The sequence below is a fragment of the Catharus ustulatus genome, chromosome 1 (assembly GCF_009819885.2).
Source record: "Catharus ustulatus isolate bCatUst1 chromosome 1, bCatUst1.pri.v2, whole genome shotgun sequence".
Taxonomy (NCBI): domain Eukaryota; kingdom Metazoa; phylum Chordata; class Aves; order Passeriformes; family Turdidae; genus Catharus; species Catharus ustulatus.
Window position 1 is genome coordinate 111,918,216 of NC_046221.1, and position 25,602 is coordinate 111,943,817.

Below are 25,602 nucleotides of genomic sequence, written 5' to 3' on the forward strand. Positions count from 1 at the left end.
TGTGCTAGGTTAACAAGTTTTGGTGCAGTAGGTGCTGTCATTGTGCAGAGGAAAAGTCATTTTGGATATTCTGCACTATTAACTTTTTTTCGTCATTTCAACCAGCTGATTCTGAGGCTGTTTTGGATAAACCTGCTAAAAATAGCATTTTCTCCTATTATTTGTTTGGTGTATTTTTATCAGATTTGACTTTACTGTGCTGAGTGGACCATTAGTTTCTGTGAAGTGTCTGGGATCTGTAAAAAGTCGCTAATGTAAACTGACAGAGTGAATGAATATTCAAAGTTTGCTTTTTGGTTGATTGTTAATATAAACCACGTGGTGACCTTCTGTAAAATGGTCTAGTTTTTTTTTTGTTTCCAAAACGTAAAAAAATTAAAAACTTTCAGTCTTCTGATTAAAAAAAAAAATCACCTACAAAAAAGGGGGAAACTGTAGGTAATCAATTACATTCCTAGAGATTACAGCTGATATAAATGTACTTGAGAAGATGCTGTGCTTCCATCAAAGGCTCACAAAATTTGAAACATAAATATTCTGACTTTCTGATAGCTGTCTGCAGATTTACATTCCAACAAAAAATTTTTAGTTTGTGGTTTCCATTAGAAAAGCACGTAGACTCTGCCAATCAAGAACAACTTTGGAAATTAATAATCTTTCTCTTTTCAGGTTCTACTCTAAATAAAAATGAGATGACAGTAGATATAAAGCCAGAGATAGGGAGTCAGGAAATAATTAGCTGGATTCTAGAAACCCTCTGTAGTCTCAGGGAAGAGATATGCTGAAAAATTTGCAAGGACCTGCACATGTCTTTCCTAGCTGTAGGCAAATAATAAGTTAAGTAAAAAACAATTTACATTTTATTGTATCCATTGAAACAAATAAATGGCATCACTTAGGGAGAAGGGATAAAAAGAAAGGATTTTTTGGTTGGGAAAGTGATTTCCACTTATTTTTTAAAACTACACAATAAATAAAAATTTGTTCCAGAATACCTTATATTTTTGCTGTTTGTGTATGAAACAGGATGATGCAGCAAGTGAAGAAAAGCTGTACTTTGGTTTGAATGAATACAGCAAATCCCTGCAGTGGGGAGTCACAAGTCCCCTTTTGAGATGTGATGAAACCTTTGAAAAAATGGTCAACACGCTTTTAGAAAGGTAAATAATAAAATGGAAGCTTGAGATTCTGCCCAGCTGGATCTTAAAGATACATCTTTATGAGCCCCATTACAGGGGATGAAGACACGATGACCTTTGATGTTGATCTTGGAAAACATGAAGTATGTGCAATTTTATTTTTGTAACAAATTTAGTGCAGTTGAAGAAGGGAGTGGAAATCATTTATTTGTTTTTAGAAGAGATTGGGCCCATTCAACAGCAATCTGGGCTCAGCTGTGCTTCTTTCTTCTTTTGGCTCAGCCCTCACTGAGCTCAGAAGGTACCAGAGGTTTCATATCTCACCATTTCTGGTGTCTGTCTTGTTGGTGGTGAGGGACATTGTTTCAAAAACATCAATTTTGCTATTTCAGTAGTTTGCCATGGTTTTGGTTCCTGCAGCTCAGGGCCTGTTAGTGCCCTGCAGCTGGCTGAAACAGCTACTTTCATGGCACATATCCAAGATACAATTAAATGTGCCCATTTCAGGAATGAAGAGAATACTGTCATTTCCAGCAATGTGGAGTTAATCTGCTGTGCATATCAGCAGGACACGTCCCTTGTAGCATTTCAAATAATAGGTCTCATGCTTTCATGTTTACTAGGACAGGATTGTTCTGTGTTCATTACTGTGTTTTCTGTTTTAGTTAGGTCAATATAATAGTTGTAAATGTATCTGTATTTATTTAGTGAAATTCAATATCAAATGTGTTAAATTAGCAACATTAATAATTAAGTACATAATTAATACTTAATATTTGCTATTATCTACGGATGGGCAATAATAATTTGGTCAGTTCCTTAGGTTTCACCTATCAATTTAGACTCTGTTTTCAAGAAACTGGGCTGTTCTGTCTGGGCAGATGAGCCATTCAAGCTTACAAGATGAAAATATTGCAGACGTTTTTGTATTATAAGAAAGGCTCCTTTTGTTTTAGTAGCAGAAGTGCAGTGAGTACTTTTATGAAGAGTAAAAAGTATTTTAAAAACTTGCTGGTTTGATGGCTGGCTTGTGGTATCCAGAACAAACTACTGTATCAACTGACTAAACACAAACCCAAAACTTTCTTTAAGTGGGTATCATATTGTGTATTAGATTGCTCAAGAAAGAGACCAGAGAAATTTGGAACTTACAATTATTTTAGTTATTTGGATTTATGTGGCATAAGACCAGCACTCAAGGCGTAATAGTATAGTGTTTTTCTGTATTATGATGGTGAGTGAGCTCATTGGAAATGTCTAGAAATTGAGGTTTTTTTACTTGAGTAGGTTTTAATTTTATTTCTCTTAAAATTTTACTTCGTATTTGTTGTTACAGCATGTAACTGTAATGAAAACAAAGATTCTGGCTATGTAAGTCAAATAGCAAAATGGAAGTTCAGATTTGGCTCAGAGCCAGCAATTCCTATTGGAATTAGCAATTCCTCAGAGCCAGCAATTCCAGTTTCTGGTGAGAGGTTCAGAGATGTGAAATTACAAACCACTTGAAGCCGCAATGGTCTTCAAGTTTGTAGAAGAAAAAGATTGTGGAAAGCAAAGCAATTACAAGCATGTGCTCTTGGAATAAATCTTACCTGAGGTGTTCTTTATCTCCATCAAGTCAAAGATCTTTAGCTGAAATTTTCGACCAGATGAGGGTAAGAGAAGTTTATAATTTTGTTACTTGAGCTCAGGACTTGGGCCTAATGCAGAGAAGTTTTGTTCAAAATTTTTATCTATGAAAATGGAAGACTTTGAGCACTTCTGGAAAAAACAGGCATTTCTTCACTATGCAGTCCTGCGTTTTGGCTGATTTTCAGACAGTGCTGTGATTTTGCACCTGCTAATGCAGAACTGTGTCTCCCCCAAGGTACCCCCGGCTGCACAGCATGGTGATCCGCTGCTACCTGCTCATCCAGCAGTATTCCCAAGCTCTGATGGCCCTCACCACCATGGCCTCTCTACGGGATCACAGCACGCCTGAAACACTCAGCATAATGGATGACCTGATCACATCTCCGGGAAAGGATAAGAATGGCTGTGGCCACATGCTCGTCATTCGGGTGCCGTCCGTGCAGCTGGCCATGCTGGCCAAGGAGAGGCTGCAGGAAGTAAGGGACAAGTTGGGGCTGCAGTATCGTTTTGAGATCCTCCTGGGGAACCCTGCCTCGGAGCTCACGGTCGCGAAACACTTCGTGACACGACTCAAGGTCAGCAGAAACAGAATGCTTGTTTGTTTGTTTGTGTGCTCACCATAGTTGTCTGGCTGTTGTAGTTGCTCTGTGTTTCTATTCCCATGTGTTAATAGGTTAATAGGAAAGGGCAGGTGTTCTGTATCTGTCACTGTGAATGCATTTCTGTACTTTGAGCATAAAAGATAGAGAGACTTGGAACAAACCTGAATTGTTACTGGTCCATGAAATCAAACCAGCTGTTATTTCACTTCTTAAAGTTGAATATCAGCATGCATCAGATAGGGTTCTTCTCTGAAGGCAGAGCTCAAATCTCTGTAGGCAAACTAACTGTTTCACCAACTTATCTGTCTGTCTAGTGTGTCTGTTGTCTGCTCTGTTCATCCATCTTCTGCTCTTCTGATAACTGGTAAAGTATGCCGTTTGTCACAGATTTCTTTCCTCAACCCCTGCATGCTGAAAGCTTGAAGAGGTTACATGTATATATGCCTTCATATCTGCACCAGCCTAAAATTTGCATGGATTTACAAGAGCATGGTTCAAGTAACCAAATCCACTTCATTAATTGACCTCACTACATAAAACAAAAGGGCAGTGGGTTACCTGCCTTATGTGTCAACCTGAAAGTAACACTGGTTATCTTCCTGGTCCTTGTTCTAAGCCTCACAGAGAGATTAATTTTCTGCTTCTCCTATGAGTTATAGTGTATTCAAAACCACAAAGAAGAGGAATAAATTTTGTGAGCCTGTCTGAAAGAGCTTACAGCCAAAAGCAGATAAAATGTCCTTTAAAAAAGCTATGACTCGTGTTTCTCAAACTTTATCTGCAGCAGGAGAGGGAGGAAAGTAGTCATAAATGAGACAATGACATGTGAAATGACAGCTCTGTGCTGGTGGGTTTTTTGGATAGGCATTAATTCCACCCTTAAATCATTCTGGATTGAGTCCTGTGAGGGCTTCTTAATAGTGCTTTGCGATAATGAGTTGAAGCCCTTACACAGTGCTGGAGCAGCCTGTGAGGCATTGACTGTAGAGCTGTTGCAGGTGGATATCCATGGAGACATTGGTCTGGAATAGAGAAATTTTATTAGGTAGAGAGTGAAAAACCTTCTAAATAATTCTTCTTATTCCTCTCTCCAAAACATAAGATGTGTTTTTGGACTAAACAAAGCTGTAGGATTCTGGATTTGTTTCTTTTCTTTCAGTTTACTAGAAGAAAAGCCCTTAAATCTGAACCATGCATATGAAGGGAGTGAGGAGAGGAATTCAGTTGTCCAAATATAAGTCTTTGTATTTAGGTAGGGTGTCCCACCTGTGAAGCTGGTACTGCACTACCATACCTGCTACTCTGGTGACTAGGATAACTCAAGATTTCTGACGTGGTGTGAGCATATGTTTGGGGAAATGATTTCCAGTATGAAATTCATCAGACTAGGTTATTTCAGACAATTTTGATTTAGTCTCCATGCTGCTGGGCGTTTGTTCTGACATTAGGTGGAGTACTGAAACTGAAGGACTAGAACCAGCTTTCACTGCAAGCATCTCAACTCTTATTTTGATGTGCATATGGGGAGAGAGCAATATGAGGCTGCTGAGCGCTCCAAATGTGGTCCCACTAATAAATGCTCTTGGTTGCAGGAAGGATGGGACCTCATCATGACCATTTTCAGAGGCAGGGAGGGAAACTTTGAAGGTGTCAGTGAACCGAGCTGAAAAGTGACTTACCTTAGCCTCTCTCTGAGGGCATAGCAGGGTGTTGATGCCACACAGGGCAGGGAGGCTGGGCAGCTGTCTCTGCAGGGCTGGTGGCTGCATTGTTCCCTCTCTGTCAGACAATCCTGCTGGTCGACCAGACAGACAGGTCATTCCTCTCCATCAGGGAGCCAGAGGTACAGAATGAAACAAGAGATGAAGACAATTTAAATAACTATCTCACTGACCAGGGATGCTGTCATGGCAAACCATTAAGGTGTAACAAGAATCAAACTTATTGGAAGACACTGAGAAGTGAGGAGCCCTGAGGGTGGCACCTCCCTGACCTTCCTGAGAAAGGCAGTCAAGAAATATATCTTCTGGATGCAAGTTTACAGCTCAAAGCTCAGGCAGTCATTCTTTGTAGGTCCTTATGCTAGCGAAAGAAAATCAAGGAAAATCAAAATAAAAACTGTCTTCCCCTATTTCACTTTCTAGTCATGCACTTTCACAGAAACTTTGGTCATTGTAACACATAGCTGGGCTAACTTTGCTGAGCCAGAAATTCTCTCTGCTGCCAAGGCTGCTTTACCAAGTCATTAGATACTGCTAGGTAATTGGAGAAATAATTTTTTTCAGTAAGTTCTACTGAACCAGGGGAACTAAAGGGTGTAAGGACATGAGACTGATGCTACCAACCTTTCCAGTGCTAAGGGAAAATGGTGCAGTTTTGTGGTCTTGGGCCTTGGTAGACTGTAGGTAAGGAGTTCCTTTGTGGGGGGATTACCTCCAGGGAAAGGTGAAATGTGTTTGTCACACAGTCTTTCGTTGTATAAAACAATTAAACAAGGTTCATTGGCCCATTTTTATACTCCACTTCAAAGTCTTAATTTAGCTTTACATTAATATCTTTTGTCTGTGCCAAATTGAACGCATCAGCTGCTTTTTTCTCTGACGGACCACACTAATACCACACCAGGTGAATATTTCCAGCACTAAATAACTTATGCTGTACACCATTTTATTTGCATTTGATGCTTGGCTAACAGTTGGCTACCAGAAAACAAATGCATGCCTGCACCCAAGGTCTCCTTCCTGTTGGCCGTTGAGTAAGCAAGCCCTACATACAAAGCAAAAGAAGGAAATGGTGAAAAAAAGAAACAGCTAGATAATTAGATGATGTTGTTTAGGTGTGACTGGAATGTTCTCTGTTCACAGGCTTGGAGGGGCAATGAGCAGGATGACTGGATTCCTCGCACCTATCAGGATCTGGAAGGTCTACCTTGCATTGTTATTCTCACTGGCAAAGACCCTCTGGGAGAGACTTTCCCCAGGTGCTGTGGTTATTACTTTTTCAATTACTCTCTAACACATGTTTGGATAAATTTGGTTTGGTACCATCTAACTGTCTTCTCACAAAAGAACTGCATTTTTGTAGACTTCAGTTAGGAACCGTTCAAAGGTTTGAAAAGTGCAGTTTGTGAAAAGTCACACTGCTCTGCTGTGTGGGTCAGTGTCTGGGCAAGTACCAAGGAGCACAACTTACGTGCTGAATATTTTAAAATAGTTTTGTATGTATGGGCTAATAAAATTGTCCATGAATATTAGGGAAGGAACTAAAGGTATGGAGCGTTCTTCAAAGAGAAAGCAAAACTTTTTTCATTTGCGTTGGCTTTTCTAGGTCTTTGAAATACTGTGACCTTCGACTAATTGACTCCAGCTACTTAACTCGTACTGCGTTAGAGCAAGAAGTAGGCCTGGCATGCTGCTACGTCTCCAAGGAGGCAATTCGAGGGCCTATTGTAGCTCTTGACCTCAGTGAGAAGGAACAGGAGAAGGCAAATGGCAGTGAGAATGACTCTGATGAGCTGCTGATAGACCTGGACCGGCCCCAGAGCAACAGCAGTGCTGTCACTGGAACCTCAGGTCAGTTATTCTGCTGTTGGCCTGAAAAACAAGTCTTTATTCCTGTATCTTTGGAGTTTGGATGCAAACAAATTTTTTTTTGAGATTTTGAGAATTTGAGATGTTTTCTTAAATGTGGGTTGCTTAGCTGGATCCAGCTGCAGGCTAGACAATGAAATGTGGCAGATTCTTCACACAGTGAACAATTTTCCTGTCTACGGCTAAAAGGAGATGGTGTTTCAGTGGGAGGAATGGTATGTCATAGCTAAGCGTCCCTTGTCATTTTGATTTTTAAACTTACATTTCACATTTGTTGCTAGCTTTGTTCAGTGGATCCTGAAAGGATCTTAAAAATCAGAGCAAAAAGGGCTAGTATGAAATTCTAGGAATAGAAAATCCTCTGTGACTCTGGGAGTACCTGTGGGTGAGGAAGGATATCTGCCTCCTTGCCAAGACCAACAGAATGGTTGGGTGTTGTCCTACCTCTTCAGGCATCACCTCCCACCAAGCCTTCCCTTCTTCACATTCTGCAGACACTTCTGGTTCCTTCCCTGTATTTCCCTATGAGTCTGAGATTTTAATACAGCTGAACTGGATATTTGCTATGCACCAGGTCTTCCCATACACTAACTAAACCTGACAGGTAGGGAGGAGGGAACCTAGCCCAGTTCATGTCCAAGTTGTAGTGAAATAAATGCTCTGTTATTCATGGACAAGAGGGAGCAATGGATCTGTGTATACAGTGGTTGTTAAACCTGACTTTCAGAATGTTGTACCATTGAATTCCAAATCCTAGATGGGAAATGATAGATAGCATATAGAGATTAGTCTGAACCCTGTTGCAGCAGGGCATTTGCCTCTCCAGCCAAAGGCACAGACGCATGTAGATTATGTCTTTCTGCATGCTGAAACACCGACCTAAGCCACAGCAGCATTCATTGAACAGAAGTGTTTGTATGTTAGGATTGTTACATAGATCAAATGAATTGTGGTTTTCTTACGCCAGTCAGTAGCTTTTCATGGCCTGCTTTTCGCTTTCCCAGGTTCCCTGGCTGACAATGGTGTGAGCTCCTCGAGTGCTGCAGACAAGTCTCAGAAGCAGGCACCATCCCTTAACTTCCAGGCTGTGGCACACAGCTCAGTAGATGAGGGAGCTTACTCCAGTTTTACAGCCAGAGAGACCCTGAAACAAGAGTGTGACTCTCTGGGTAACCAGATGGCGAGCAGCACCACACCCAAACTCTCCTCACTGTCTTCAGTCTCCCAGACCTTTCAGTGGCCTGCCCAGTCAGCCAAGGACAGCAAAGCCATCCGTGTGGCGCTGCCACGCATTGTCATCCTGTCCAAAGCTGCGTACTGCCTCCTGAGCTCGCAGAAAAATGGGAATTTGCCTTCCTCCTCTTCCCTCCTGCCTCATGCTGATGTGTCTTGGCTGAGCTCTCTGAGGCCTCTGCTTCACAAGGACATGAGCAGTGAAGAGCAGTCTCTGTACTACAGGCAGTGGACGGTAGCCCGGCAGCACCACGCGGACTTCAGCAATCAGGCTGAGGCGTCTGGCACCAGGACTTTTCACCCCAGGCGGCTGCTTCTGACAGGACCTCCACAAGTAACAGCACAGTTCCTTCCTCCTGCCTTTTTAGCAGTCTGAGGGGGCCAAGTTTGCAGTGATGTGTTTTGAGGTCAAAAATCAAAGTCAAATTTTAAGGCTAAGTCCATGCTGGAAGTGGTAAGGAGAGGAAGGGTGATGCTTTATGTCATGTTTTAGCCTAAACAAAACACATGCGGGTAGCACTGGGAATAACGTTGCTGTGAGCACGTCAGGAGAGAAGCAGTTACCACTGCTGATCTCCCTGCATACAAAAGTGACACAGGCTGTGGCCAGGTTGTGCTCAGAGACCCATTTAGTAAAATGGGCAGTATTACATCTTGCAGTGTTTTCAGGCAGAGCTGAACACAGAGCTTTGGCGTAAGCCCAGAGGTATTTATCTGAAATTTACCCTTTCACTGAAGTAGTTTGAATTGGCATTTACGCTTTTTTCCATCTCTGGCTCAGGTTGGAAAGACTGGTTCGTACTTGCAGTTCCTACGGATTCTCTTCCGCATGCTGATCCGGTTGCTGGAAGTAGATGTGTATGATGAAGAAGAGATTAATACCAGTAAGTATTTAGCAGGTGTTCTTAAGATGTATCATAAACAACCTATGCTGTGTGTTATTCAGCAAGGAAGTTTTTAGGCTCACTGAAAGACTGTGAATTACACCTACTACGTGTCCTCTCCATTGGTGTGTAGCTAGACTTTAGGTTTTTGCATATTTTTCAGTATAGATTGATAAAAAAGTAAACTTCATAATAGGCTTGTCTGAGAACTATTAAATGTATTTTGGGTTGACACATTTGTGTAGCACTCAGATTAAAGTGGGCACAAAGCTGTAAATGGGTTACATCTGCCCATGTTCTCTCTCCTTGCAGGTTTTTAAGTGCTGGCTGCTTTTAAGCAGACAGGACATTTAAGAATATTTTGTTCCTGGTTGAAACCTGACTATTTAATACTCATTTTCAGTAAGATTGTCTCCTGTCTGCAGTTTGCAGATTTTATGCTGAGGATAAAGGGGAGCGGGATCCTCTTTGGATTTGTCCTCATTTGTTGGATCTCACAGATCCATTAACTGCCATGGCAGGACTTTGCTGTGAGAAGAGCAAAACCTTTTAAAAATTAGTCCTGTTCATGGTGTTCTGGTACATAACACTCATACCATTAGACTGGCATCCTGAAAATGTAGTTATTGTCGAATCTTTGAAAAGACTTAATTTGTATTTTTGTTCATACAGTGCTATTAAATGCAAAAAAAAAAAAAAAAAAAAAAAAGAGCAAATATTTTCCTTCGATTTGGATCTTTGGGGGCAGTTATTCCCTCATTATTTGAACTAAAGTACCTCAGAAACCTAGGCTGAAATGTCCAAATGTAAGAGATGTTCTGCATCATGCTGACTGGCAATGTGTCACACCCCTGCCAGGAATGCATGGAACTCCAGCAGAAGAGCAATTTGGGTTTGGTTGGGGTTTTTGGTTGTGGCTTTTTTGCTCCCACTACTTCTGTTGGAATGCTTCTCCAGAACCCTTATTATTTTAAATACTACTTTATTCTCCACCCCAAATATGTTCCAGTTACATTTATAAACATTCTCTTTGAGACCAAAAAACATAGTAATTTAAATTAAAGTACTTTTTCTCTTCTTTGAGGTCAATTTCTTTGGAGCGGTCAGGCAGCTATCTTACCTCCTCTTTGGCATTCATCTAGGTAGTCTGGATCTTCTTACAGGATTCTCACAAATGAGAGGCTCTTTATTCTCCTTATCAGTTTGGTACTCTGGCCTACACATCTATTTTCAATTTATCCTTCTGGTGGATGGGTGAGCAGAACTGAATGTTTAATCAACCCAGCCTACAACAGCTCATATATTTCCCTGCCACCACTGAAATCCCCATGACTGATGAAACCTGTGATTGCACTGGTCTTTTCCATTCTCCCTTTTCACTGGCACTGATGCTTATACTCCAAGGTTTCTCAGCAACTCAGTTATTTGCAGCCAAAGTGCTCCCAGACTGCTGCAGAAATGCTTGTTATTAACCCTTGAATGTACATATGACTCACATTTTTTCTGTCAAATATCACCAAATTTTTGTTACAGTTATCGAGGGCATTGAATTCTTTCCAGCTGATCTTTGATTCCTTCTTCATGTTGGCAGTGACTCTTAGGAGTGTGCCACCAGCAAACTTAAGCCAACTTTTTGTTTAAGCTGGTGACATTAGTGAGACTATTAAACAGTGTGTACCTCTGCTGATCTTTTAACTTTATTGGTAATCTCACCTGCCTTAATGCTTACAAATGCTACATGCTGCCCTCTTCTATTTAGTCAACTCTTTTAATTTACAGACCATTCCCTCTCTCCATTTTTTTCAGCTGTATTAATAATTTGTCCTATAGTATCATGCCAAGTACTTGAGTCCAGAGGGATAAGATTCATTGCATTTCCTTTGTTTAGAGAAATAGGTACTTCATAGCCATATAATGAGAGTAACACAGGATTTCTTTAGTAAACCTATTTGCATTTTATCACATTTTTCATTTAATTCAAAATCTTTAATTACTTCCTTCACCCTCTCCAAATTTTGAATATTATCAGGTCAAAGTAATGGACTCAGAGCTCTGTAGATTACTGTCTTCTCTTGCATCAGGGTAGGGTGATCATGTGCTCATCTGTAGACCCAACCTTCATTTCACCTGAATTCACTTTTCTAAAATCAGTAACCTCAGTTACACATCTACTTTCATGTGTTCTTCCATCTCATTTTGATCTGATTTGACTCATATTCAAGTTGCATTCCAAAGTTGTTTTCTTTGGCCAGTGTTTTCTACCATTCCCTTGCTTAAACTTGATTTTCTACTTTAGACTTATCTCAGTTGGATCAATGCAGAAAAGTTCTGTTTGATCCTTGCTGGCCACATCCCATTCTGTAAAAGGAGCCTGTCTTCTACTGCCTTTATCATATACCACCAGCTAGCAGTTCATAAATATATACAGCCTCTCTTTCCTTGCTTTCATCATTCTGCCTTTGGATACTTTCACTTCTCATTTACCCAGTGCTCTTCACTCAATCACAGAGAAGCTTGAAACTTTGTGCCTTCTGCACCAATAGGACCATTCATCTGAGCTTTTTATGCTTAAACCAGAGTGGATTATAGCTCAGCAGCATGATGAAGAACAGTGCAGAAAGATACCTAGGAGAGGCTCCTTCCCTGCATGCAGTTTCTAAGGAATTGCCATTTCTTTGAAATGGTTTTGTGTGGACTGTAATTTCACTGCTAATGTTTATGGTGTTCAGAGATGTTGCTCTGTGTGTGCATGCCTGTGTGAGTTCCAGTGCAACTGTAAAGCAGCAACCATCACATAAACATCATTTGGTGAGTATCTGATTCTGCTTACCTGAGCTGTGTTGTTGCAGATCATACAGAAAACAGCGAAATTACTCAGTCTAGCAATGACCACTGGCCAGACATTGAGATCTTCAGCAAAATATCTTTTGACCTGAGTGTACATGACCCTAAGTACAGAAATATAAGTCCTGTGTACACAGAACAACTCTCAAGAGTGAAACAAGGTAAGTAAAATGTAGACTTTTTAGGAATACTTTCCTACAGAGTGTTTATTGGCTCATTTGAACACAAGTTCACAATAGCCTTTAATCTCCAAAATTAAATGGAAAATAAAATTTTATATATTCCTTACAGTTTTTAGAGGGATCAAAATCTCTGGTTTTTAATGCTCCTAAAATTTATGTTACTTCTCTTCTTTGTGCACAGAAACAAGCAAAGAAACAAAATCAGAGGAACCTAAGAAAAGGGAGACAGTGTCCATGATGCTGACTAAATATGCAGCTTACAACACCTTCCATCACTGTGAGCAGTGCCATCAGTACATGGACATTAATCCTACTGCACAGGTTGGTGTCAAGGTCTAAGGGTAAACTGCATGCTTGGTTTTTTATTGTGGTCCCTCCAGGCATACTGCTCTCATCTCAGGACTCATGCTCTCACCTTCCCTGAGATGGAATTGTTTCATTCTTCCATTCTCAGGGGAGATACTGAGCTATAGACCCAGGAGCATCAACTGTGTCTATCCTGTTCTGAATGAGCAGTTTTCCTCTGCAGCTGCCTCTGGCAAAGGGTGAATACTGTGGTTAGTTTTCTCAAGCCAAAGCAGCATTCAGCCTGCCCAGAGGGTTTGCAGTGTCTTGTGGGAGAAGGCTGTAAAAATTAAGAGGAATGCTTGTCTAACCTAAATGCCAGCCATCCACACCTGGGATGGGAGATGGCAAGGCCTACTTCTTCCTTGCTTTGTATGTAACTGTGCATCCTTTCAGCAGTAGCTTATGAGTTGCTGGACAGAAATAAACATTTTAATCTGTTTAGTTAAAACACCTGTAATTTCTAAAGCAAACAATTTTGCTCACAGGAAATTGGCAAGTAAGATTATTCCTGGTTAATAGCTCACACATTATTTCTTAACCACCACCAGCAGTTTACCTGGAAGTTTCTTATCTCAGTTCATTCGTTCCTTGCTCGCGAATGTTTTCCAACAGCTTGCTATGAACGTATGGCAGTGTAGACACCCCAGTCTGGCAGTGCACTATGCCAGTTCCCTCAGAGCAGCACCAGCAGGTCTGATCTAAACCTCATGCTTCATTAAGTCCGTTGAGAGAAGTAAATCCTCCCCAAGGACATCTCTTGTTCCCTCCACTCATCTTTGTGCACGTGGTTAGACATAACTGGTACTAATAAATATCAACAGCTACTTGTATGTGCCAGTGTGAGCTGTGTATAGAGAATTAAGGTAATTAAGCTCAGAGAAATTGAATAGGGGAGTCATTGGATAGCAAACATTATGGAGGGAGAGAGATTCTAATATGGCTTAACAGAACCTAAATAAAGTCCCTTGCATTTTCCATCTCAGGCTAATTATTTCAATTTTTAGCAAAGATTATAGAAAGCTCATTGGTGAGAGTAGGTGATTTGACTTTGTAGTAAGACAGATGCTTTTGTAGGATGAAATCATCAGCTTACACTCACGTGGTTCAGTGAAGTGCTGTGCAAACTTAAGCTCACCCAAATTCTTCATAGCCCTGTTAATGGTGTGGTCTGCTTTGGTCACACAAAAGGAGAGTATTGCCACAGGAAGAATACTATTCTGATATCAATATGACAGTGCATGCTGCTGTGGAGGCACCCCCACATGCTGCACTGCGCTTTGAATCTTCTGGGGAAATTGATTTGGACAGTTTTTTTCCCTACTACGTATGTGTGTTTGTGTGTGTGTGTATGTATCTATATATCTGACTTCTCTTTGAAAATACTGGTAAATAATTCCTAGCTGAAATGGACTTCAGAAGAGTCCAGTTTAGCCAAAGACCATTATTGGTAAAGAAAGCTGATTCCTTCAATAGCAAGGCCTAAATAATGCACCTTATTGTGAGGAAAATGATTACTGAAAGAGAGTGGTTTGGATGTTCTTCTCTCATGGTTCCAGTACTTTGACTGTAAGAACTCCTCCTCTTTACACAGTCCTTATGTGTTACCTGCTTGGAAATCTCTTTTTGCTGCTTGTTTGCATTCAGGTGTCTGACTCCACTCTGCATGCATTCACGTTTTCATCCTCAATGCTTGGAGAAGAGGTTCAGCTGCATTTTATAATCCCCAAATCCAAAGAGAACCATTTTGTCTTCAGCAAACAGGGAAAACATCTCGAAAGCATGCGACTCCCACTCGTTTCTGACAAGGTTCGTGTGCTGCTCTTACCCATATGCTGCAGTCAGCTTGACATACAAATGCAAATTAATGGGGGGAGTTTTTTTCTGTTGTCTTTTTGTTTTAAAGTCCTTTGTGTAAATCTTGTCTGACTGTCCTTAGAATGGGTTTTTAGAGGGCAAATATCCTTTTTTCCATTCCTAGCATCCAGTTCATATGCGTTGCAATAATCAGTGATCTTAAAATCTGGTATAAAAAATAAAAAAATAGAAGTCCCTATCAGGAATAACCTGCTTTTTTACCCAATGCTGCCAAAATACCTTGTGTTCCAACAGAATTTGAATGCAGTCAAGAGTCCTATCTTCACCCCATCAAGTGGACGTCATGAACATGGACTCTTGAACCTCTACCATGCCATGGAAGGCATCAGCCACCTGCACCTCCTGGTAGTCAAGGAGTATGAAATGCCACTTTACCGAAAATACTGGCCCAACCACATCATGCTTGTCCTGCCAGGCATGTTCAACAACGCTGGAGTTGGTAAGAGACACTATCCATTGCTACGATGGACAGTATGGACCATGCTGTTGCTGGAAACATTGCAGCAGCTCCTCACATACCTGCTGTGATAATAGCAGCAATGTCTGCACAAAAATGTGGAAGAACTGCTGTCAGGGGCGTGGAATGTATATCTTTGCATGGCTCACTGCCTTCACAGCTTAAAGTCTGATGTTTTATGGGCCATATTCACTCATTTTACTCAACTCTGCTGTGTAATTGTTCATTCTAGATGTTTTATACATATTCAAATTGCAACATTTTAGTTAGCAGAAGGTAAATATTAACTGCAGCTGAATACTGAGGGCTTGAACTTCGGAATTTGTTTTCATGGATGCTGAGGTTTTTCTGCAAGAAATTTTAACTAGCTTCAATTTTGAAATCTTAGCCCCTTCTTGATTCAAGTTACTTCATTAATGGTCATAAAATTATGTTCTGCAGAGTGTCCTAAAACATCCAGTCTTCTTGGAATCTGCCTTTTAGATTTAATCGCACTGAAAAAGGCACATACAGATTTCTTTCTAAACTAAGGTGTTATGAGCACCAGAAAGGATAATGACTGCAGATATTACCTTTCTCTGGAAAGAGTGATAAAGTCAAGTAAAGATGTCTTTATGGTATTTCCTCAGGTGCTGCCAGGTTTCTTATTAAGGAACTTTCCTACCACAACCTAGAACTGGAACGGAACCGCCTGGAGGAGCTGGGGGTGAAGCGCCAGTGTGTGTGGCCCTTCATCGTGGTCATGGATGACTCCTGCGTCCTGTGGAACATGCACAGTCTCCACGAACAGTCCAGGTTGGTACCCACCACACTGGCTTCCTTGCACTGATCCAGCCCTTACAGCAGCACATCTGTGACTGCTCATCTCCAGCATCTGGCAGGATACTCAGAGCAGTAGGAAGTTTGTATGTTTGTCTTGTTGACCACCAACATTCAACCTCCTGCTGTCGAACACTTCACCATGACTGTGCCCTTACAGTGTCAGTGCCACCAACAGACCTCTGCTTATGTTTGTTCTTTGCCTGGAGCCACTCTTGTTTCTAACAACTGTTTGAGTGATTTTTCAATATGTTATTTTGTTTTGGTTCAATTTATGTTTCTCAGAGCAAACAGTTTATTTGGGGAACTTAGAAGAAGGCATTAAGCTTTTGACCTTTCAGTGCTTACACTGTTCAGTACAGAGAAAATAGCATTCCAAAATTATGTGTAAGATGACTTCTTTTCCCTTCCTAAGCTGCTGGCTGTGTAAAAACTTACTCTGCTGAGATGCTCATTTTCTGAATGACTGCATTGATGGGGTAAAATTAGCTTCCTGTTGCTGAAAAAGTCTTCATTTATCTATATATTTTTACAGCATCTGGAGTAAACATTCTCAGTTGTCAATGGAATTTCTTGGTCCTTTTTGTACACACATATGTATATGTATATATATATATGCAGTGTATGTACTATACAAATAATAAAATATGTTTGTATGTTGTGTATGATCATGTTTTGCAGCCAGTCCCTGGAGCCTGGGGGTTTCAGCAAGAATGTGTCTTTGAAAAGCGTCCTCCAACACATTGAAGCCACCCCCAAAATTGTTCATTATGCAATACTAGGTATTCAGAAATGGAACAGCAAGCTGAACACCAGGAAATCAAAGGCTCCGTTCTCCAGGTGCCACGTGCGTGATTTTATACTGCTCAACATAGACCTGACCCAGAATGTGCAATATGATCTAAACAGGTAGGCAGTACATATATGTCTGTGGAAAAATAGCATATTGACTTGATAAGAACCTTGTCACTATGTTTCTGAATGCTGTTGAGATAAACAGAAAGATCCTGCCTTAGCTAATGAGCACACAATCACAAAAAAACCCCAACCCACAGCATGATATGCATTTCATCTGAATGAGAAGGCATCAAAATAAACCAACCTGCCAAAAGCCAAGAAGACCTGGGGAGGACAGATCAAGGGCAAGGAAGGGCTTAAGAGGAGTGAAAAAAAATGAGAAAAGAAGAAACTTCAGGAGGAAAAACAATTGGGACACCAAAAGTACAAGAGAGGAGCCAAAATGTCATCAGTTACAGGAAGAATGGGGAGCTTTCAGAGTGCCTAGGAGGAGGGATTCCTTTTATTTCCTTCAGAGACAGCTGGTCCTCCCTGTTGCCACTTGAGTTTGCAAGAAGAACAGATGAAAAAATTACTTACTACTATTTCCTTCCTTTCCTTCCCTTCCCCCCTCCTCATCTAACTTCATCCTAAAGCATTTGCAATAAAGCACCCATATCATGGGCCTTTACTGCTAGCTCTCATCACAGATTGAAGAAATACCCAATTCTTCCTCTTCCCAAACAAGTGAGTTCCAAATAAGCCCTGTCTCTGCTGACCATAAATGGCCCTGGGGCTTCTCACCTTGGGATCCTGCTGCTGTTTTCAGGGGATCCTGTGTGTTTCAGCGAGGAATTGTAGCCTGTCAGTGCAAGCTGGTGTGACTTCCAGAGCTCTTGATTTCACATTCTGTGTCAGGTTGAATCACAAGGTGAGAGTCAGCCCATAGAAGTGAAAAATGACATCGTGAATAGTGGAGGACTAAGGTTACTTCCCAGCAACTTTTTCTCCCACAACCAAGTATTTGTTAAAGTTGTATTTTCCCCCTGATTGCAGTTTATGGAGATACATGTCATATGGAACTGACTTGTTCAGAAGTGGAGGTCAGTCGATGCAGAGCTTCCAAAATATGTAATACAAAAACCCTGAACATAAAAAGAATTTAAAAAAAAAAGAGTAAAGCGTGGGGAGGAAATGATTGATGCCAGTGTGTTATGAGCATGAGAGCACAAACCAGATCTGGTGTAGGAAAGAAGCACACAGGCACTGAAAAGTGAAGACTAGTTTGGGTTTAGGGTGACCAGCAGCTGCTTCCCTTGACCAGGAGCACATTGAAGGAGTGAGTCTTCAGAGCTCTGCTGAAAATTTGTGGTGGCACCATATCAGATGATCTCCAAAAATCTTTGCTGAGCCCATACTGGTGCATTTCAGCAGGGGGTGTGTGAATGCTTGTGCACAGCAGCCACACAGCTGGTTTAGTGATCTTGTGTTTAATGTCCAGGTATTTCTGTGAGGATGTGGATTTTAATCTGCGGACCAACAGCAGCGGCCTCCTCATCTGCCGCTTCAACAACTTCAGTGTCATGAAGAAACATATTCAGGTTGGAGGACAAAAGGACTTTGTTGTTAAGCCAAAAATCATGGTAAGTATGGAAGCATGCTCTGTTGTACTTAAGGGTTAAAATCAGTTCCTGTTTTTCCCTAGAAATAATGAATTATCTAGTTCTTCAGATTTATTTCGTGCTTCTTTTACATCTGCTATTTATGGCTTAATCCATGGTAGGGCTGCCACATCAAAAATAGAAAATGAGAAACATTTTGCTATTTATAAATTACTAAAAAAATCCTCCTAGTCTATTAGAAGATGGACTGAGATTGGGAAGAGTTTGATATAGCTTTTCATTGGTATCTCTGATGGAGGAAGAATTTGCAGGCTCTGATCCAAAGCAGGCAAGTTGTACCAGATTCAGTTTTAAAAATGTTAGTACAGCCACAAGTTTCTGGTGTTTGCTGATCTGCCATGACTTTCAGTCCTTGCTGAACAAGAAGAGGGCTGAGGGAAGGCTTTGAAAACTGAAACCTTGTGAAATGCCCCCAGGAAATCCAAATATTTATGAAAATATACCAAGTATATTATACAGAGTATGTTACACCTATGCCAGCTTTAAATGGAAGTGTATTTCAAAGGATTGTCTTTAATCTAGGAACCTTACCATTTGTGTTCCTGGTGGTTTTGAATACATCCCGCACCATCTCCCTTTTAAAAAACCACCTCCCATACTTCACAATTTAACTGACTAAACTCTGGGTTTGAGTATTTTTGAAGATCATTTTCTGATTTTCCTTTTCTGGTGGTTGCAGTGGAATCTGTAGTGATGGACTGGCCTATGAGAAAACTCCATAGAAAACATTTTTTATGGATGACTCCACACAAGGAGTATGTAATTTCATGTAATGTCCAGGAGTAAGGCAGGATGAAGGTCACTGTGGCAGTTTGAACTCTATTTTATGTCCCTTCTTTAGGAAGACAGGTATCCACAGAAGCACATAGCAAGCACAGAGCAAGCAATTAATTTATTTCTGTGCTTTGGAGCTATGTGAAAAAAGAATGGGGAGTTTTGATCCTTTTGTTCCTCTTCTCTCTCTTCCTGCTCTGTCATGGCAATCCCTTCCCCAGTTAGAGGAACTCCTGCAGAGTAAATACATGGAGTAGGTGGGTTAAAAGGGGTTCCCCTTGGTTTCACTGCAGGTCTCAGACAGCATGGCACCAATAATGCCCCTTCAGTACGTCTGTGCCCCTGACAGCGAGCACACATTGTTGGCAGCCCCGTCTCAGTTCCTCCTGGAGAAATTCCTTCAACACGCAACCTACAAACTCTTCCCCAAGGCCATTCATAACTTCAAGAACCCGGTACTGGCCATCGACTGCTACCTGAACATTGGGCTCGAGGTACAAAAGATTTGCAGGGATGATGGGGACAAGGAAATGCAAACCTTTACTTCAGTATCTTTGTTGTCTTGAAATGCCCTTCTTCAGCATCAAGGTAATGTTTGAAGACTTTGGTCTCAAACAGATTCTGCTGCTGGAAGTAAGGGACCAGTCCACTGGAGGAGCTGGTGGTGACACCTACCAGTTGTGGGTAGAGACCAGAGGTCTGTGATGGATTAATGGGACTGCTGGATTGTGCCAAGTCCTCAATTTGGGTCCAACAACTCCATGCAGTGCTACAGGCTTGGGGATGAGTGGCTGGGAAGCTGCAGGAAGGAAGAAGACCTGGGAATGCTGGTCAACGCTCAGCTGAACATGAGCCAGTGTGTGCCTAGGTGGCCGAGAAGGCCAATGGCATCCTGGCTTGGATCAGCAATAGTGTGGCCAGCAGGAGCAGGGAGATCATTCCCTTGTACTCAGCACTGTTGAGGCTACACCTCAAATCCTGTATTCAGGTTTGGGCCCCTTAATTTAGGAAGGACATTGAGGTTCTGGAGCATGTCCAGAGAAGGGCAGTGGAGCTGGTGAAGGGTCTAGAGCGTGAGTCTGATGAGAAGCAGCTGAGGGAGCTGGGGGTGTTTAGCCTGGAGAAGAGAAGGCTCAGGAGAGACCTCATCACTCTCTACAACCACTTGAAAGGAGGCTGTAGCCAGGTGGGAGTCAGCCTCTTCTGCCAGGTAACAAATGATGGGACAAGGGGAAATAAACCTCAAGTCGTGCCAGGGAAGGTTTAGATTGGGTATTGGGAAAAATTTATCCATGGCAAGTTTTGTCAAGCAGTGGTACAGGCTATGCAGAGTAGTGGTGGGTTCACCATTCCAGAAGGTATTTAAAATATGTGTAGATGTGGCCTTTGGAAACATGGTTTAGTGGTGAACTTGGCAGTGCTGGTTAACAGTTGAAGTCAGTGATCTTGGATCTCATGGATCCATGATAACAGTGGGACCTTGATGAGCGTAACCTAAACAATTTCATGATTTGCAAAGGAATTGTGCATGTCCAAAATAATATTTAATACAAAGCAAAAACCTGAAGGTGCTGCTGTTCTTGACAAAACCTCATGTTTGTGCTGTGATGCTTATTTTTTTATGAACCTGGGTTACAAGGAAATCAGATTTTTGCAAATATGAAGTCTGTAGGTGGGGAGATTACAATTTTTGAGCCCAGTGGTCAGTTTGAACTGGGTCTGGAGCAAGGTCAATGTCTAACAAGGGTGTGGTTCAGACAAATTTTATGGAGGTCAGTAGTGATATAGAGGAGACACCCTTTGATAGGTACAACCATCACAACACTGAGACATGAGAGTGCTTGGAACCACAAGCATCAGCATTTCCCCTACTTATGGAATCAGTTACTGTATTTGACAAATGTATCCTTATTAGAATAACCTATACAATACAGTCATTATAAGCAGGTAATTCATAGAGGAAAAAAAAAATCAAACTGATTTACAGAGAGCCCTGAAATAACACGTTGCAGACTTGGTGACCAAATCTCAATCTAGAGGTTTGTTCCTGTGTGTTACTTCTTCGGGAAAGTTTGCTCAGTATTGCAATCTTGTTGGATTGTTTTTTTATCAGAGCACCAGCTGACTTGCCTGTTATCACTAAGTTATATTCCATTCCATTCCATTAAGTCGTCCTTAGACATTTCTGGAACAGAAAGCATTTCTTTCCCCCTTGTGTTTCAGGTGGCCATATGCTACATCAGCTCTCGCCCACACTCTGTCAATGTCAACTGTGAAGGGGTGTTCTTCAGTGGACTTCTGCTCTATCTCTGTGACTCCTTCGTTGGTGCAGACCTCCTCAAGCGGTTCAGGTTTCTCAAAGGTAATCTCACATCTCTGCTGGGCATCCTGGGTGGCTCTTGCCAATTAATGATAGCATGGAGGAAAAGGGGAAGGCAGAGGAATAAAAAAAAAAAAATAGATGGAGTGGTTTTTGAGGGTTGTATCAGACTTCTGTTCCTGTTGGCAGATAATTGAACCTTAAGTAAGCATTGATAAATGACATTCATTAAGTTACTTTAAAGTGACATCAGCAAGGATTGTGGAAATCCTTGTGGAAAATGTGTTGTGGAGTCAGCAAATTGAGAGATGTGAGCATTGGTATTACTGATGAGGATGGGAAATTCTGCTCTGGCAAGCAGTCTATAATGGCAATAAATCTTCAGTTCTGTAAATAAGAACAGCACTTAGCTGCAGGATGATTTGGTCTGGCCAACCAGAACTTGGTAAACCTCATAAAAATCTTTTTGTCTAAATGCTGACAATTACCAAATTGCCAGAGGAATTCAGTAATGCTGAAGTGTGTTGCAGAGCTCCAGTGCAGTTGTGGTGGCACAGCTGAGCTGTTTCCCTCTTGGGATGACCCTTAGCCAGTTCTGAGAAGCACATTTTGACATTTGCTCCTGTGCCCTCTTGGGCCCTCCAGGGCAGGGACAAAGAAAGAAGGCACAAAGACATGGTGGGGATAGTGCTGCTCATTACCAGGTCCCAGAGCTGATGCAGCTAGTCCGTGGATTTTCTTAAGTCAGTTGTGGGATTGGTTTGGCTTAGTAGAATTTCATCGCTGACCTTCTACAAACCCAAGTGTCCCATGAAATAAACAAACAAAAAAGTAGGCTTTATTATTTGGGCATAATTATCAGTAGTAATTTAAAGATCCAGTTAATATTCTCCTTGCTGCAGTTGATGATATTAACACTGCCTCTCAGGCAGTGACATCTTGAGATCCAGAGCACACCCCACACCATGCTTGCTTCTCTGTTTCTGTGCCTTCTTGCAAATGGACACATTAATTTTTGTCCGGGCTCGAAGGGCTGAACTGAGCCTGGACTGGACAGTTGGTGACAGACCCTTCTAATACTACCTTTTTTCCTCCCTAGCAGCTGAGAGTTCTTTAAAATATTTTAGGAAAATCAGTGAAGGAGATGATTTGTTATTGTACCTCGAGAATCTAATGTGCTTTTCAATTGAAGGTGCCACCCTGTGTGTCATATGTCAAGACAGAAGTTCGCTCCGGCAGACAATAGTCCGGCTGGAGCTGGAGGATGAGTGGCAGTTCCGACTTCGGGATGAGTTTCAAACTGCCAACAGCAGTGATGATGAACCACTCTATTTCCTTACGGGACGCCACATATAAGCTTCGCTGAGACACCGCTAACAAAGAAAAAAAAAACTTTTTTTTTTAAAAAAAAGTACAATCACTGTGGAGCAAAGTGCAACCAATATTTATCTAGACTGCTCTAAAGGATTCCCTGCATTCTGAAGTAGCTTTATTCTTTGGGATAAAATTACCACATTGGTTATGATTTAAAGGATCTTGAATTCCAGTTATTTTCACATCATTCACAACCACCGACACTAATCACACAGCCACCCAAGCTGTAGGATCCGTGAAGAGGATGTTGTTTTGTCCAAGAAGAATCCTTTTTATATTCAGCTGAGTTAGAGGAAGAAGCTTCTCTCCTCTTGCAGCTGTAAGCTTGAATGTGTTAATGAAATGCACCCTAGCATGTGGAATTTATCGAAGATTGGTGGAGGAGAGCCCACCACATCTCTTCAGCTCTGTGCTGTGGTACAGGAATACTCAGGGGTTTGAAACTACAATATAAAGTAGATATTTGTATTACAAGGAATAGTCTTGTTCTCTGTGCGGTGTTAGTTTAAAATTTGTAATTGTGTACGTATTGAAACTGTCTTTGGCAAAATTTCCACAGGTGTTCAAAGTTTACTACTTATACCTGAACAAACGGGCAAACGCATGGCAGGCACTGTGCACCCTTAGCAATGGTATTTTGCCCCAGTAGGCACCCCCTCCTCAGCTCCAGGGCCTGAAGCAAAAGGCTTCTCGGAGCTGCTCTCAGTTAGAGGCCAGAGTAACTTCCCAGCAAATCATCCTCAGTTTCTCACTCTCCTCAGAGCTTTGGAAACTTGTGGTCCGTTCTTCTTTATGTATGGAAGTGTATCCTCCAGTCCCTCTGGTGCCTTTGTGGTGAACTGTCTGCAACTCTCTCTCAATTTCCTTTACACTCAACTCCAGTTGGCTGCAGAGCTGAGATCAGGTCTGACTTGTAACCTGTGTATGAAGCAACACACCAAGACGGGCAGGAGAGTAGCAGTGCCTGAGCTGGACCCAAGAGGAACCGTGTTCTACACTAGCTCCAGGGAGGAGCAGGGACTGCTCGGGAGGGACTCACCAGAAGCAAAGATGTGTGAACTCATCACCTGATGCTGTCATGCGTGTACCTCTGTAAATACTGGCTCTGCAGCAGTCGCACACTGTTGTTTCCAGGCGCAATACTCATCCTTGGGAAAGTGTTCCGGAATTAACTCGCTGCCATAGGATTTGGCTGTGGGGTGAATGTAGCAGTGCTCTATTCCCCTCACACTTAGTAGGTGTTGCCTCGCTGAGGTTTACACACACACCCCCAGCAATCATCCTTTCTGCACATCATGATTCCCCCCGCTTTATTAATAAGAAAAATGCAGAGTGTTCTTAAAGGCTGTTCAGGAATATTAATTTACTCCCCAAAAAGCAATGAAAAAAAGCAATTAAATTAATGCGTCTTTATACCTGACGTGTTGTCATTGCAGAAGGACCTGCCAAAGCTGCATTTTTTTTTTTAAGGCATAGTGTTAATTAAGCAACTTTTTTATCTTATGAAGAGATGTTTACAGATGAATAAACATAATATATTTGACAGAGGCCAAAGGAAAATGGTTTGCATATATCTGTGTTTATGTAGCATTATTTCTGATGCTGTAAATTTAGCAACTTTCACATGATCAACCCCTTTCAGTAAATTTATTTTTTATTTTCCTTCATATACAACCTGCCTTACCTATTTTAACACTGGGAAGATGTAGGGATACAAAAGATGATTCTTGAAGCGTTTGCTACATGCCTGAATGTACTGCAGTAGCTCTGGTTTTGCCAGAGGGCTTAAGGCCAGCCCCCAGTCTTAGCATGGTATAGAGAAGTGTCAGGTATTACATGTTCAAAAATGGTTTCCTTTTTGTTCGTGTATTTGATGTTTGCACTAAGTTCTTAAAATTCCAGGTGCTGAGACTACTAGGAGGAGTTAGCCCACTGGTGGAACAGAGCAAAATCATCCTGAAGGCTGAGAGTGCATTTAGAAAATCAGTGTATTTGCCTGCCCTTACCAGCTAATAGTAAACCCATTTCCTTAGTGCTGTCCCCTATGGAAGCAAGGAGTTTTGGTAACGCTCTGGCCAGAGTGCACTACACCAGCCCCAACAGCACAGGCCTGTCCCATGGAACACTTTAAATTGGCTGCCTGTGAATTCTGGGCACGGAGACCCTTGGTTGACAGGCACATGACTGCTATTCCATTTTGGTTTTAAGCCTTGCCATTAAGGCCATTCTTATGAATGTATGAAAATTGGCCAGCGTTACATTTTACCTGTAGATGTTCTTGTCTATTCACAGGTTAAAACTGAATGTAAACTAAGATTTAAAGAATCATATGCAGATGCTTTTTGCTTAACTTATGTAATTGCTTTTTGTGACTTTCGGAAGAGGGTTAAAAACATTGCTTTCCTAGTGTAAAGTTTTCTTAACCAAAAACTTGGTGAATTTAGCTTCACTAGTCAGTCTACCTCATGTTATTGTTTATGAACTGAAACTGTCTGAAGTTGTGGCTATGGTATGTTTATAATGTGCTTTCATTAAATTTGAATATATTAAGTTACCATTTCAGACTGCCTCTCTTTTAATGAGTCCTGCTCTTGCTTTCTGAGCCCGCCATAGAGGATTGCTTCTGGAATTCCTGTGCACCTGCACCACTTTTCTGACAAAGCTCTTTACAGGCTGCTCACAGTCCCCTAGAAAATTACATGTGGCAGCTTGAAAACAAACAGCCTCTGCAGCCCAGAATTCACCCCCGTTTCTGCTACTCCAGCTTTAAGTACTCTTGAGTATTGTTTGGGACATGGTACCAGGTCTTTGCTTCAGCTCTAGACCAAGGCTAAGGACAGCACACCATAAAGAGGTAGATCCTGTCTGCATACAGGTTCCAAAACTGAAACAAACCCTAATTTTAACCTTAATGAAATCTTTCCCATCTTCCATTAGGGTTTTAAACTGTTACTCAAGACTGAAGGTATCCCCGCTCACCTTACTACAAACCTTGCATGAGGATGGTCATGAGGGCTCCTGGGGGCACTGATGGTCAGCATGTTATGCTTTTCCCACTAAGAAAAGTACA

The 25,602-nt window shown here is 41.5% G+C and overlaps 1 protein-coding gene across 6 annotated transcripts in view; it reads left to right on the top strand.

The window, feature by feature from the left end:
- The window catches only part of GREB1L (GREB1 like retinoic acid receptor coactivator), a 125,213-nt gene extending 102,695 nt beyond the window's left edge, over positions 1–22,518 (top strand). For all 6 annotated transcript variants that reach the window (XM_033080560.2, XM_033080551.2, XM_033080581.2 and 3 more), the window contains 16 exons: positions 1,027–1,160; positions 3,007–3,346; positions 6,238–6,353; positions 6,701–6,945; positions 7,968–8,530; positions 8,978–9,080; positions 11,930–12,085; positions 12,288–12,427; positions 14,099–14,260; positions 14,564–14,768; positions 15,416–15,581; positions 16,287–16,514; positions 17,884–18,025; positions 19,132–19,332; positions 21,062–21,200; positions 22,351–22,518. In XM_033080560.2, the coding sequence (XP_032936451.1) occupies positions 1,027–1,160; positions 3,007–3,346; positions 6,238–6,353; positions 6,701–6,945; positions 7,968–8,530; positions 8,978–9,080; positions 11,930–12,085; positions 12,288–12,427; positions 14,099–14,260; positions 14,564–14,768; positions 15,416–15,581; positions 16,287–16,514; positions 17,884–18,025; positions 19,132–19,332; positions 21,062–21,200; positions 22,351–22,514 (3,204 nt within the window). In that variant the 3' untranslated portion in view covers positions 22,515–22,518. The remainder of the gene's footprint in view (positions 1–1,026; positions 1,161–3,006; positions 3,347–6,237; positions 6,354–6,700; positions 6,946–7,967; positions 8,531–8,977; positions 9,081–11,929; positions 12,086–12,287; positions 12,428–14,098; positions 14,261–14,563; positions 14,769–15,415; positions 15,582–16,286; positions 16,515–17,883; positions 18,026–19,131; positions 19,333–21,061; positions 21,201–22,350) is intronic.
- The last annotated feature ends 3,084 nt before the right edge of the window (positions 22,519–25,602 follow it).